Source organism: Gopherus evgoodei, chromosome 2 (assembly GCF_007399415.2).
Source record: "Gopherus evgoodei ecotype Sinaloan lineage chromosome 2, rGopEvg1_v1.p, whole genome shotgun sequence".
NCBI lineage: Eukaryota > Metazoa > Chordata > Testudines > Testudinidae > Gopherus > Gopherus evgoodei.
The window spans coordinates 156,110,741-156,123,932 of NC_044323.1; the positions used below are offsets into that span (position 1 = coordinate 156,110,741).

The 13,192-nt window shown below is 41.4% G+C and overlaps 1 protein-coding gene across 1 annotated transcript in view; it reads left to right on the forward strand.

Moving 5' to 3' along the window:
• Positions 1-13,192, forward strand: part of EBF2 (EBF transcription factor 2) — a 175,511-nt gene that overhangs the window by 116,372 nt on the left and 45,947 nt on the right. Inside the window, exon 7 of the mRNA XM_030552025.1 lies at positions 11,389-11,470. Coding sequence (XP_030407885.1) covers positions 11,389-11,470 — 82 coding nt within the window. The remainder of the gene's footprint in view (positions 1-11,388; positions 11,471-13,192) is intronic.

Sequence of the window (13,192 nt, forward strand, 5' to 3'; positions counted from 1 at the left end):
ATCTCTTTGCTGATTCTAAATGGTTCAATGACTTCTCAGAAAGGGAATGCATTTCCCCTGATCTCTTCTGTGTGGGTCAAATCCTGAATTCCTGGCTCAGTGGGGGTGCTAATTGAGTTAAGGGCTAAGTGAAGACCAAATAAGAACCTTACAAGCTGAACCTGTATTATTTCTAGCTTGCATGATCGCTTGCTAAATATGTCACAAAACTCTGTCTGCTCAGTCCACACATTTTGTGTGTGTGTGTGTGTGTGGCTCCCACTTTTCTGCACAATTAAATCACTTGTTGAGATGTCAATACTTGGTCTCCTTTATGCATTCGGGTAGTCTTGCAAGTCAGGAATAGACACCGAGTTATGTTGCTGTGCTATACAGTGGCACTTTTTTATTTTTTGGGAACACTTTGACGCACATGTTTGTTTGAGACTAAGCTCTTCTGCATTAAAGCGAGACCCTTCGTTTTAATCATTACTGAATGGATCCAGTACTAATGACACTTAATCGTTGCACTAGAATGATCTCTGTTGGTTTTGGCAGCTGAAATGAAAACAATTCCAAATACCATCAAAGGAACTTATCCTCACACAGCATGTACAGGGAGAGTGTTTTGATATGCAGGGGCGTGTTAATATCATATCATCTCCTAATGCTACATACAGTTCTGTAATCCTTTCCCGTCTCAGTCTATGATCTCAGAAGGTAAAAGCCCAAGGAAGAAAATGCAGAGACAAAGAGCACATTAGTCTCTGTCCCTGAAAATAATGGTCTGAACATTTGTTTCATCCATATACCTATATTAATCCTGACTTTCTTGTATCTTGTCCGCTAGTTTGAATTTATATGCGACATCAAACATACCTTTTCACATATGTTCTTTCCAGATTTTTTTTAACAGTTACTTAGCAGTTTATAGAAGGAAGTGAATGATCTCATCAAGCTGCTTAGAAATTAAAAAAAAATCTGTGCTTATTAATTATGCAGGATTAGTCTAATTATAATTCAGCAAATTAATTAGCGACAGAAGGTGTTCTGAAACATTGGAGTACATTTGCATGTTAAATGGAGAGGCTAGTCTGTAATATATGTAAATTTATGCATGGCTTCATAGTTTAATTTAAAAATTTGCAGCTGCATATGGTATGGGAGCAGGTGAAAAGTCAGTTTTAGTTTAATGATGCTAACAAACATTGGATGCTGTCCTGTCTTAGGGAAGGAATGTACCCTTATCTGCCAATCTATAAATCTGTCATAGGACTATAACATTACATCAGTGCTCAGATTCAAGGTCATCAGTGAGTAGACCCATAAGTACAATAGGTGTAAAACTACAAACTGAATAGACCTTGGAGGAGGAAGGGGAAAGATGTATATGGATCCAAGGTGGTTGGATGTCAGTCTGCTTCCTCAGCAAATGAATGCATATTTATTCCATACAACAACAGTTTAGGGGCACACAATTCTCTTGACTTCATAGATGAGTGAGAGCATTCGTCTGAGTGATATCCACTCTGGCAGGTGTAAAATAGGTGCCTAACCTTGATTCTGTCTCTGAACATTTACGTCTGCCCAACGTTCCGATCTCCTGGAGTCACGGGAAAGTTATTACCAAGTGCTGAATTAATGGCAGGGTAGAGAGTTTTTATGCTCTGGCCTCTACCATCTGGCAGCAATAGTAAAAACCAGTGGACCAATCAGCAGCAAAAAGACTATTGTTGTAATTGGTGTTCACAGTTCAGCCTAGCATGGATTGTTTTTGTGAAGGGAGTGGGGGAAAAATCCAAAGATAAATTCACTGGGTTAGATAGGCGTCAAATAACTTAATGTTGTACTTTTCAAACAATCATCCCTGCACTGGAGAAGATGAATAGGGGTCAAATTCTATTCTCACTTGCATCTCATGCAAATCTCTTTGTAGCCAATGGGGTTTGCAAAATGTAACTCGGAGACAATAGCGCTACAGATATCTGTACTGTGTAGCTATAAGGGTAAGGCACCGCAGAAGAAGGTATAGGTGTAACTAAAAATACAGAGCTCTATAGAAGTTGGCAGGGCTATAACTAAGATTGGGCAGCACAAAGCGTAGATGTAATGGAGGAGAATTTAATCTGAAATCCCATTCAAAGTTAGTTTTTGAGACACAGTAAAGTCACTACTGTTTTTCTATTGAGGAAGTGATAAAGGCACAGATTGAGATGTGAAAGACATTAATTTAATTCACAGCTTGATCACAGAGTTGCTCTATGATCTTGGGCAAGTCACTTTCATCTTTCTGTGCCTCGATTCCCATCTGTAAAATGGGGATAATAATCCCTCCTCCCTCCCTCACTTTGTCTGCATTGTATCAGAGGAGTAGCCGTGTTAATCTGGATCTGTAAAAGCAGGAAAGAGTCCTGTGGCACCTTATAGACCAACAGAAGTTTTGGAGCATGAGCTTTCATGGGTGAATACCCACTTTGCATCCGACGAAGTGGGTATTCAGCCACAAAAGCTCATGCTCCAAAACTTCCGTTAGTCTATAAGGGGCTACAGGACTCTTTCCTGCTTTGTCTGCTTTGTCTCTTTAGACTATAAATTCTCTTACGATGTAACTATCCATCACCTAGCACCTGTGAGTACTACTGTACAAATAAGAATAATATTTGAACATTCCTTTCCAACAAGCAGCCAATCCAATCCCCTGTTTTTATTGACTTCCTGGGTAGTGACTTCAGATTATGCTAACACATTTGATTATGGGCAAAATGGTGTGAATAATCTGAATTTTACTGTATAAATAAGCTCCCAGCCATTGTCTTGTAAGTTACTGGAAAGTTTTGGAGCAGAAGGAAAACCCGAAGGAAAAAGGGGAACTGCTAATATTGCAAAAAGCCCTGAAAAGGCTTTTTTGGAGAACAATTGCAATTACAAACATGCTGTTAGTGTTGTGTTTCATTTTCAATTCGAGCCCATAGAGTTCAATTATTATTTTCATTAATGGTGTCAGATTTTCATCAGAGTGCAAAAAACAAGGAGGTTTTCCTTGGAGATTCTCTTTCCCAGTGAGTGTTGCCATGCCAAATAACTGCATGCAGCTTGTGCTTGTGTATGTCACAGGCAATGCAGGCTCATACAATCCCAGTTCCTTGAAGATGGGATCATTTTGCAAGACCTCATAAGTGAATTGTTTACCAAATGGGCGAGAATTGGAGCCTTGAATGTATAGGTCTGTTGTTGTCCGCTGACAGTGGAACCATCATCTATTTCAGAGAAGAAATTAATGTATAAAGCAAAGAATGTGCAAAATATGTGCCTATAAACATCACATTTACTGATATGTACGTGGCTGGGTTTGGGTGATGTGCTGTACCTTTACATTTGATTATTTCTAGTCTAGAACTTAAATAAGCTCTTAAAAACACCCCCCGCCCCAGGACAACAAGGAATGTTGCATTTTATTCTACAGCAGAAGTGGCCAAATTTACTGACCCACATACAATAATTTTCGGAAGTTTGAGAGCTACAAGACACACACAGCCTGCCCCATGGGGCGGTGCTTGCTAGGTATGGGGTTTCTGCCCCAATGATCCTCCGTGGGGTGAAATCCCTTAGACCTGCATCCCTACAGTGCAGAAGCCACTAGCCCCATCACCCCACCGCGGGGCAGAAGCCCTGAGCTCTCCCAGCCCTGTCTGGTAGGAGGAGAATGGGAGCATACTCAGGCCACATTTTAACTGTAAAAGGGCTGCATGCGGCTCACAAGCTCCAGTTTGGCCAGAACATGTTCTAGAGAGAGACAGGATGTGTGAAGAGGGATAGTTTTGTGCGTAAGGCACTGGACTGGGACTCAGCAGAACTGCGTTCAGTTCCCAGTGCTCCACAGAACCCTTGGAGGAGATCACATAACCTCTCTGTAAAATGGGGATATCAGCGGAGATCAGTGCTGGAAGGCTAAAGGACAAGGAAGGACATGGAGGAGAGAGAGGTAACTTGGTAGAGATGTAGGTGACTGTGTCTGTCATAATTGGTAAGGATGGAGTCATGAAACTCATAGGGAAATAAAGTAAAGGTTTGGGAAGAGGAAGAGCCTGAGAGCTGGGCAGAAGGAATCTGAGACCTGAATTGAAACCGAGCTATGTCGCTCAGGGGTGTGAAAGGTCGTAAAGCTGACCTGGGATAGACCCTGTGAGAAGATAGACAGAAAACCCCCTTCCATCACTGTAGCAAGTGTCTAGGCCCGAGTGCTGTAACCCTTATAGTGTGGATATACCCTGTGTCTAAACTGGGAAAATACAGGCAGGCAGAACCAGGGATTCAAGAATGTGGAGGATGGTTACGGTACATATTAGAATTGAATGAGGACACTGGATCAGACTCTCTGACACCCCTGTTGTATCTCTGCGCTCCTCCCTCCTGCATGTCTGGCTTCCACTGACATCAGCAGGAGTCCTGTGCTCGGCACTTGCTCAGACTGTAACCAACGACTGGTTGGAGAGAAGTGGGGCTGCCGTTCGGTGCTCCTGTAGCTCAATCCCTGTGGATTGGAGCAGGTGCTCCCTGATTTTTCTAAAGCAATGTTGGAGGGACCCTAGAATGGAGCCACAATGTGTATGCTTAAAAAGCCTCTGTTGTGCAGCTGAAATCTCTGCATGGTCTAGTACCCTGAGCATAGATCTGGGTTTGGCTTCTATTCCCAAGGCCAGCAGTGGCTCCCTCTACAAACCTGGGCAAGTTACTTGACCTACGTGTGTTGGTTTCCACATCTGTAAACCAGGAGTAGGCGGTACCAGCTAGTGCAGAGGAGTGTTGTGAAGATAAATTAACTGTTGTGTGTGAAGTATTGTACAAATGCAAAGGGGTATTATTGTAGCATCTGTCAATACTTACACCAGTACAGTGCACGTATGACCTAGATTGCGGTAGTGAACTGTCCCATGTCTGTAACTCTTGAAAAAGTGGGTGGTCCTCTGATTGACTCCCTAATAATCTCTGCTGACATAGAGCAGAATAACTCCAGCAAATAATGTGCAGATTATACAGAAGATCTTGAGATATTCATCAAGATGATGCTGATGATATCAGATAAATGCAATTAACCAATTTTAAACACCTACTTAAAATGTACAAGACCCAAGTTCACACCAAAGCAGGAAATTCAGAATAAACCCTTTCAGTTTGTCCTGTTGTTCCTTTTGTGTTGTAGCATCGGGTAAGGTTACGTGTCACACTGATCTCAGAGCCTGCCATTCCAAGACACACATGGGTGACTTAAGAGACGACTGAGACCCTGAGCTCAGAATTTCCTTGCTTTGGTGAAGTTGATGTCAAATCATTCATGTTATGATACTTCTGATGTGGTTCTTGGGGTGTTTAAAATTAATATAATTATATTAAAACAAGGCTATTCAAAATAGCAGCACACGTTTTTTCTTTTAAATTCATTCTCTGCCTTTTTGGTAACCCTTCAGTTTCTGGAGGCAGGATGTCATCATCTCACTATTTCCAGTTACATGACAGCATCATAGGATTTGCTGGAAAACATAAAGTAGGTACATTCTCATGTGAGAAGGTTACTAGGGCTGTGAGTCTGAGTTCCATGGCAAGCCAAATAAACCCAATTTGTCTCTGTATTTGCTTTTCAAGTGCTTTCTCTTTTTAATGCCCAGGAGAGCCACTTACAAGGATGAGATCACGAATCTAGAGTTCTCCTGATATTTCACCTCTGAAACAGCAGCACTAATGCGAGCAGGCTATCAAATGGTGAAAGGAAGGGTGGTTAAGACAGAGGACTGAGGGAGCTGAGTTCTAAACCCAGCTCTAATCCCAGGTGGTGGGGAACAATTCCTCCCTCCTTTCTGACCCCCACTTTCCTCACCGCTAAAATGGTGACAGTCACCCACATCTGCTGCACCTCGAAAGGGCTTAGTGAGGCTAAATTAACTGAAGTTTATAAAATACAATAGGAGCCACAGGATGGGGCTGTCAAAACATGAAGTGTCATTACCTCTTTCTGTAGCTCCAAATGGGAAGACAGACAAGTCCCAAATCTTGTGGGTTATTTTTTTTAATTGATTAAAAAAATTAACACCCTTCTGCTGCATGTTGGATTGCTCTTTAGTGCCCCAATCCAAAACTTGCTGGAGTCCTGGAAAGACTGCCATTGACTTCAGTGGGCTTTGAACCAGACTCTTCTCAATCACTGGCGAATGGAGATTAAGGAAGGATAGGCACTGCCACAGCCTTCCACAGACACACACCCCACCGCCATGTTGCATGGAAGCATTCCCATTGAAATGTTAGATCATGTTCCTATGGGATTAGGAGAGTGAGTGATGGAAAAGACCTGTTAGACTGAATCCCACCCTTGCAAGTGCCAGACAGGAGGCCCTGTCTGTAGCCGTTTGGTTTTTCAGGGAGAGGCAGAGGCAATCCTTGCATGATGATGTGGCTGCTGGACAGGGTCCCAGATAAAAGGTAACTGCAGGATATTTGGGCCCTGAAACTTAAAAGGGAGTGGGGCAGGGAAACCAAGAAAGTGGCCTCTCTTAGCCTGACCAGAATCCTGTGGACGTCATTGTGAGTCTTTGGCAATGAGATTGGGATCAGGTCCTGACACCAGCATTACCCTCTGCACTTGCATCTGCATTCAGCTCTGGTTTCTGGTCACCTCCAGATCTCTGCACAATTTTGCCCAACCTCCTCCTCTGAGCTCATTTCTCTGCCCACACTTCTTGCTCTGTCTTCTGGCCCTTCATCTCTTTCTCCCTCTCCCAACGGCATCCTTTCCTCCATGCCTACCTTTATGGGTCAGAATGGCCTCCCAATTAATCATTGCTAAGTGCCCTCCCTCTGCTTCCACTGGCTGCTAAAATCCTGCCTGGTCTTCAGTGCCACAAGCTGTAACGTCTGTACGTTGCACTTCATTATTTCTGCTGCTGTATGTACTTGTGCCATCAAACTGTAGTGCTGTGAGGTGCTGACTGTCCTTAGCTCTGAGATGAATGGTAACTGAGGGATATCAACACCTCAAAGGATCAAGTCTTTAGAATATAAGCATTTGGTAGAGGAGAGCTGATTTCATTGGGATTTTTAAAATAGTTAGTATTTTATTAGTGCTTAGATATGCTATCTGAAATCTGTGCTGAGGTCTACGTACACCCACTAAGAGGCAGTCTCTGCCCCCAGTTTACAGCTAGGAAATGGAGGTCTGGGTAGATTAATAGAGTCTAAAGCCAGAAGGGACCACTGTGATCACCTAGTCTGACCTTCTCCTATACTGCACGGGTCATTAAGCAACTTGCCCACAGTCACACAAGAAGTCTGTGGCTGAGTTGAGAACTGAATCCAGGTCTCCTGAGTGCCAGCCCAGTGCCCTATCCACTAGATCATTCTCTGTTTCCGCATACGGAGCCTCGTAGACATACAATACTTCATCAATCATTGGTGACAGCGGGATACTAAAACAGATTTTTGGTAGTATGTGCAGTGTCTTCCTACATGACACCTCCAAGGCCTTCTCTGGTTGTGGACAGAGGAACCAAATAGGAGGAGTAAGAAAAAAGAATTAAAAAAAAAATGGTGGCCCAAAACCTCTCTTAATTATTTTTGATGTACATGCATTAAAATACCTTAGTCTTCTATAGCCATGCCAGATATTTAGTGGTAGTCATTCAAAGTTAGCTTACTAGTCCCTCAGTGCCTCCAATGCTGATATACAGTATGAATGAGCCATATCTCTCACTTCTTGGCTGGAAACTCAGCAGTCTGCTAAACCCATAGCTAGCATGGTCCTTATGAAGGAACAAAGGCCAGCTAAGAAACATGGTCAGTTTTTTCTTTTCTTGATGCATGTGTAGGTTAAGTTCAAAAAGTTGCTAAAGGTTCTAATTTAAAAAAATTAATAAAGCCCCTCTGTAATTCTCCGGTCACCCCTAAATCAACTTCATTCAATGTTATGCCTTGCCTCCTCTCTGCTTTCCCCCACCAAAAAAATTCATTTTTATTGTAATGCCTCAATAAATATTAATGCCTTTCCCAGATGCAACCATTTAAAATATATATGGATATATATAATGACAGGCCGAATACTTTATACAGGTGCCCAGTTGCAGTTAAAATTGACTGGAAAATATCTGAAGGGAGAGAGTGACCTGAATCAAGTGGAGGAAAGATGAAAATTCCTCTGTGCATGTGTTTAAGTCTAAAACCAGGGGGGAAATATTAAGCACATTAGTATATCCACTTTCTAAAGAAAATATAAATGCCATAAGCCACAATGCAGGCAATGGCAGAATGATACTAGATACTAGAATGCTAAAGTATTATATACCCAGGCCAAGATTTTCACCAGTGACTCTAATGATTTTGGGGGCCCAGCTTAAGACACTTTAAAGTCTGATTTTCAGAGGGCGGGGGCTCAGCACTTCCTGAAAGTCAGGCCCCTTAAAATGTCTTGGGTGGAGCACTGCAAATCACTACTTGTTGTTGAGTATCTTGGGGCAGATCCCCGAAGCTTCAGTGTGCTGGGGTGCTGAGTGGTCTCCATTCCAATTAGGTCAATAAGAGATGAGAGCTCTTGGCATCTCATAGGGGGTGATCAGGCCTATAACGAGCAATAAATAGTTTTCTTTAATTAAAATAAAGAAAGTTGTGACCTAGATCTTTGGTTGGTTGCTCAGACTTCAATGGAGTTTTGCTGATTTACACCATCTGAGGATCCGGCTCCAAATATTTTGGGTTTGGTTCCCTTCCTGGATTATAGGAGGCTCTACTTAGATTGAATTTCTGTCTATTTAGACCTCGGTGGAGAGAGAGAGAAAAAAAATGAAGTTGGAAATAATTTTTCTGATTAATTTAGCCCTTATTTCTGTTTGTATGTTACCCACAAACAGGTCATGATTCTTAAGACTTTGTTTGCAATTACTCTATGAATAGTTAGCTCATGATTTTTTGGCAAATGGTCTCCAATATTGGTTCGGGATAGCTGCTTACTTCGGTCACATGGCATTATTTGTTTTCCCTGCTTGGATGACCTAAGCTTCCTAAACAGGAGAGGTCCCGTTGTCTTTTTGCAGATAATCTGCAAGCATTTGTAATTGTTGGAATGCAGCAAAAAGAGTGTTTGCAAGTGAGAGCGTTTCTGGCTTGAACTGGCAAATATTCACATGTACTAGTATGCACAATGTTTTTTCTTTCTGGAAACATATTTGCAAATAAAATTTTTCTCACCAAAAAATTCAAATAAAATCCAAATAAAAGGGGCCACAAATTCCACACCAAATGGAATCAACAGGACTTATTTGCAAGAATATTAGTGAATATGTTTTGCTGCATTCACTTAGCTCTGCTCGTAAAACATGAAGTTTTGTATGATTTTTTGGTTCCATGTACAACCAAATGACTAGGGCTCTGTTCATAGAAGTTACCCTCTGACAATGGAGCATTGATCCATCTTCCACTGCTGAACTTGAATACCAAAGGGAAAAGAGACTGCAGTATGGACACTGTGCTTTTACCTTTATCTGCATCAAAAGAAGAACCAAGAAGGTTCTATAATTGTGAGCCAGGGGAAAGCTAGCAGCAAATGATAGGGATAAAATGATTGTTTCACAAAGGAAAACTTATGAGAAAAATGGTCAGAAAAGGTTCAGATTGGTTTAAAAATAATGGAAACCTTTAGTGCAGCAGAACCTCAGAGGAGGGTATTTCTTTTGTGGGCCCATGTTTCTAATCTCTTTGGGGGGGCTTGTGGGGAGGATTGCAGTTGTTTTTTGAGACACACAGAAAGGAATCAGATTCCTAAGTATTTATTTTGTGTGCTGGGGGGAGTGGATGTTTCAGAGGTGTAAATAAAAAGTGAGGTGAGAAAGCAAAGTTGATTTCTGGTTTATTATTATTATTTTGTTGTTGGTAAGCCCTGGAAAATATACATCTTTCTCCTTTAAAGTTCTAATTCAAGGCATGAATGTGTGAGTTCTGAAGGGACTTTGGGACTGCGGTAAAAAATCGTTGTCATAGTAACAGAAAGGGAAATAGGCCTAGCTCACCTGGGACTTTAACTTACTGCAAAAGCTGATTTTTTTTCTTTTTTTTAAGAAAAGCACTCAGCAAGCGATATAAATAAATAAATAAATAAATTGTTCACTGTATTCCATGCCAATTCTTCAACTATTTAAAATCTCTCTCCTATACTAATGCCTCCTCCCTCCCTCTCAGAGCCTACACAAATTTGCTTGTCCCAGTTAAACCTGTTTTGTTCCCCAAATGTAAATGTGCTACTAGAACAGAAGCACCGAAGTTGTTCACGTTCACAATGGAGGACACTTTAAATATTTCTTCTCCGTCACACTGGGATTGTGATAGCATGGTTGGGGGGTATTTTGTATCCGAAAAGTGCAAATGTTTGCAATCGGTTCTGTTAACCCCTTACACTCCTGAAATTCGTGAGTCTTATCAGTGCAGCCATCATTACAAAGATGGATTTGCTTATTCACATGGAAGAGTTTTGTACTCAAGGGCCTGTTGAGAACGGCTCTCTAGTGATAGCATGTCAAGGCTGTGCAAAATCCAAGCACTGTGGTTCATAACGTTTGGCATTTTCTGCCTAGAGTGCTGGAGATGGAACTTACATAAATGACAAACCACAACCATGCAGAATTGTAAAGCATGAAGGATCGGTGTATTTGATAGGAAAAAAAAATCATTGATACATTTTTACAACACCAGTATGTATACCTACTCTAAATCATCGCTTATATTCTGCATTGGGTCTGCTATATTCCCTTAACTTCTGTTTTTGTCACCCTCTCTCTTATGATTATGTAAGATTGTAATTTGGACTGTCAACAGTTCTGTTTATCTTTAATAAAAACGTAGTAACTAACTGTCAACATGAAATCTGGTCAGCTTTTTTTTAATGAGCTTAAAGTAGTTTCAGGTCTTTCACCTGCCCCAGAGTTACCCTGCCAATTTTTCTGGTTTTTACAATAGTATTATCCTCTGATGATGTTGCACAAAAGACCTACACAGACAACAGAAGAAATAAGAGAAACTGGCTAAACACAAAAGGCAGTCAAATACACAAAGTAAGGACACTGCAAAAACTAGAATGCCGGATTCTTAGCGGGTATGAACCAGTGTAGCTGTATGGAGCTACACTGACTTATATCAACTAAGGACCTTGTCCAAAGAGGATATTTAATTTCCTATTTCATTCATAATCACATTAGATGTTACTTATAAGTAACAAATTTCAGAGAGAAATGTGATTTATTTTTAAGTTTTTCAGACAGTCTATTTATATACCCTCACGTACATCGTTATGATGCACACTTGCATCAATGCAAAGCAGGTAAATAATATTAGATGTTAGTTTCTTGTTAATAGAAGTGACCCAGTCCTTTCTCTTTGCAGATTCTTCTTGAAATTTTTCCTCAAGTGCAATCAGAATTGTTTGAAAACAGCAGGGAACCCCAGAGACATGAGACGTTTCCAGGTAAGTGTTAGGAGACTTGACATTAAGTAAGTTGTCTGCTTTCCTTTCTTTTCCTTTTTTTCATCTATATTGTTCATAATAAACAAGGTGACAATAAATGATAAACCGCTTCAGATATTGTTAAAGATTTTCTTCATTTGCTGCATTTAAACCTTTTTTTCTTCAAACCTCCCCCCCATGAATACCCAAGGGTGGGGCAATGTACTGTACCAACCAGCAGTGGATATTTGATTTGACACCCTCGGGCAAAGCACTCACACCCACAGCAGGGATCATGTTTGTGATACTTAGATGCCTCAGAATTTTTCAAAGTAGCTCTGTACATGGTACACAAACACCCCTCCTTTCTATTCCCCACTCTCCCCTGCTTTTTAACTCTTGCATACCCTCCCTTTCAGCCTCTTTAAAAACAGCAGCCAAAATAGTCATGGTCACTTTAAGATCTCGCACGGCAAAGCAACAAGACCCATGGGACAGTGGCCCAGCTGCTTTGCAGAGAAATCTGCCACTGGTTTCATCATAGCTGTCGCTGATGTATTGAGAATACCAGCTAATAAAAACACAGAGGGAGGTGAAGTGTGTCAAGTTGCAAACACTGGTGAGGAGAAAGGCAGATACAGTCTCTCCTCTCTCACCCCTAATCATTTAAGCAACTAGATTTAATAAATAAGTATTGCACCTGTAATTCATCCCGTGCACAAATTATAACCATTTCTAATGCTCCCTGAAAGCACTGCAGAGCACTCTCCATGGTTAGAAAATTGACATTCTAGAGATCACTGTAGTAGAGGACCATGTACAGAGAGACAACATGGTCTAGTGTCTACGTTACTGAATTGCAAGTCAGGAGATCTTGGTTCTGTCCCTGACTCTGCCACTGAAACACTGTGTGACTCTGAGCAAGTCATTCCACGTCTCTGTGCCTCAGATTTTCCACCTGTTATATGGGGATAATTTCTACTCTGGCGCAGACTTTCTGTGAAGCCCTATGAGAAAATCATGCCACTGCTCCGTGCCTCAGTTTCCCCATTTGTAAAATGGGATCATATTTCATGGGAGTTTTGAGGCCTAGTTCATTAACTTTGGTATCTAGATATTGCAGTGATGGGCATAAGAGAAATGCATAGAAAGCCAATACAGCTAGGGGAGAATGAGCAGAATTCTACTTTCTCATGTATCAGCAACAAAATTCTCAGACAAGCTGCTCTACTGCAGAGACAGCGTGGTCTAGTTGGGAAAGGCAACAATGTCTGGAAGAATAAGGATGGGACTGCAAGACCTGCACTCATGCGTTAGACTCCTAGCTCTGTATTTGAGTTGCTGTGTGGCCTCGGCCAGCTCCCATTAACAGTTTGGTGCCTCAGTTTCCCCATCTATAAAATATAAATTAAACATGCCTACTTACAAGATACATTGTAAGGATCAGTTACTGGGTTCTATCCTGCAGTTCTTACTCACATGAATAATTCTACTGATGTTGGGGGGGAGGGGGACTACTTGTGTGAGGAAGGGCTGTAGGACTGGAGACTCAGTGTTTGTAAAGTGCTTTACAGATGAAGGCGCAGGTTGAAAAGAAGGGGAACTGCTAGTTAAGTGCCCAAAATGAGAGCCACATGAGCACTAAATATTTCCATATATAACGGCCATCATCATTAAAGGCTCTTCTTGCACTGAAAGTTATTGCTAGGGCTGGTCGAAAATTTTTCATCAAAATGTTTTTTG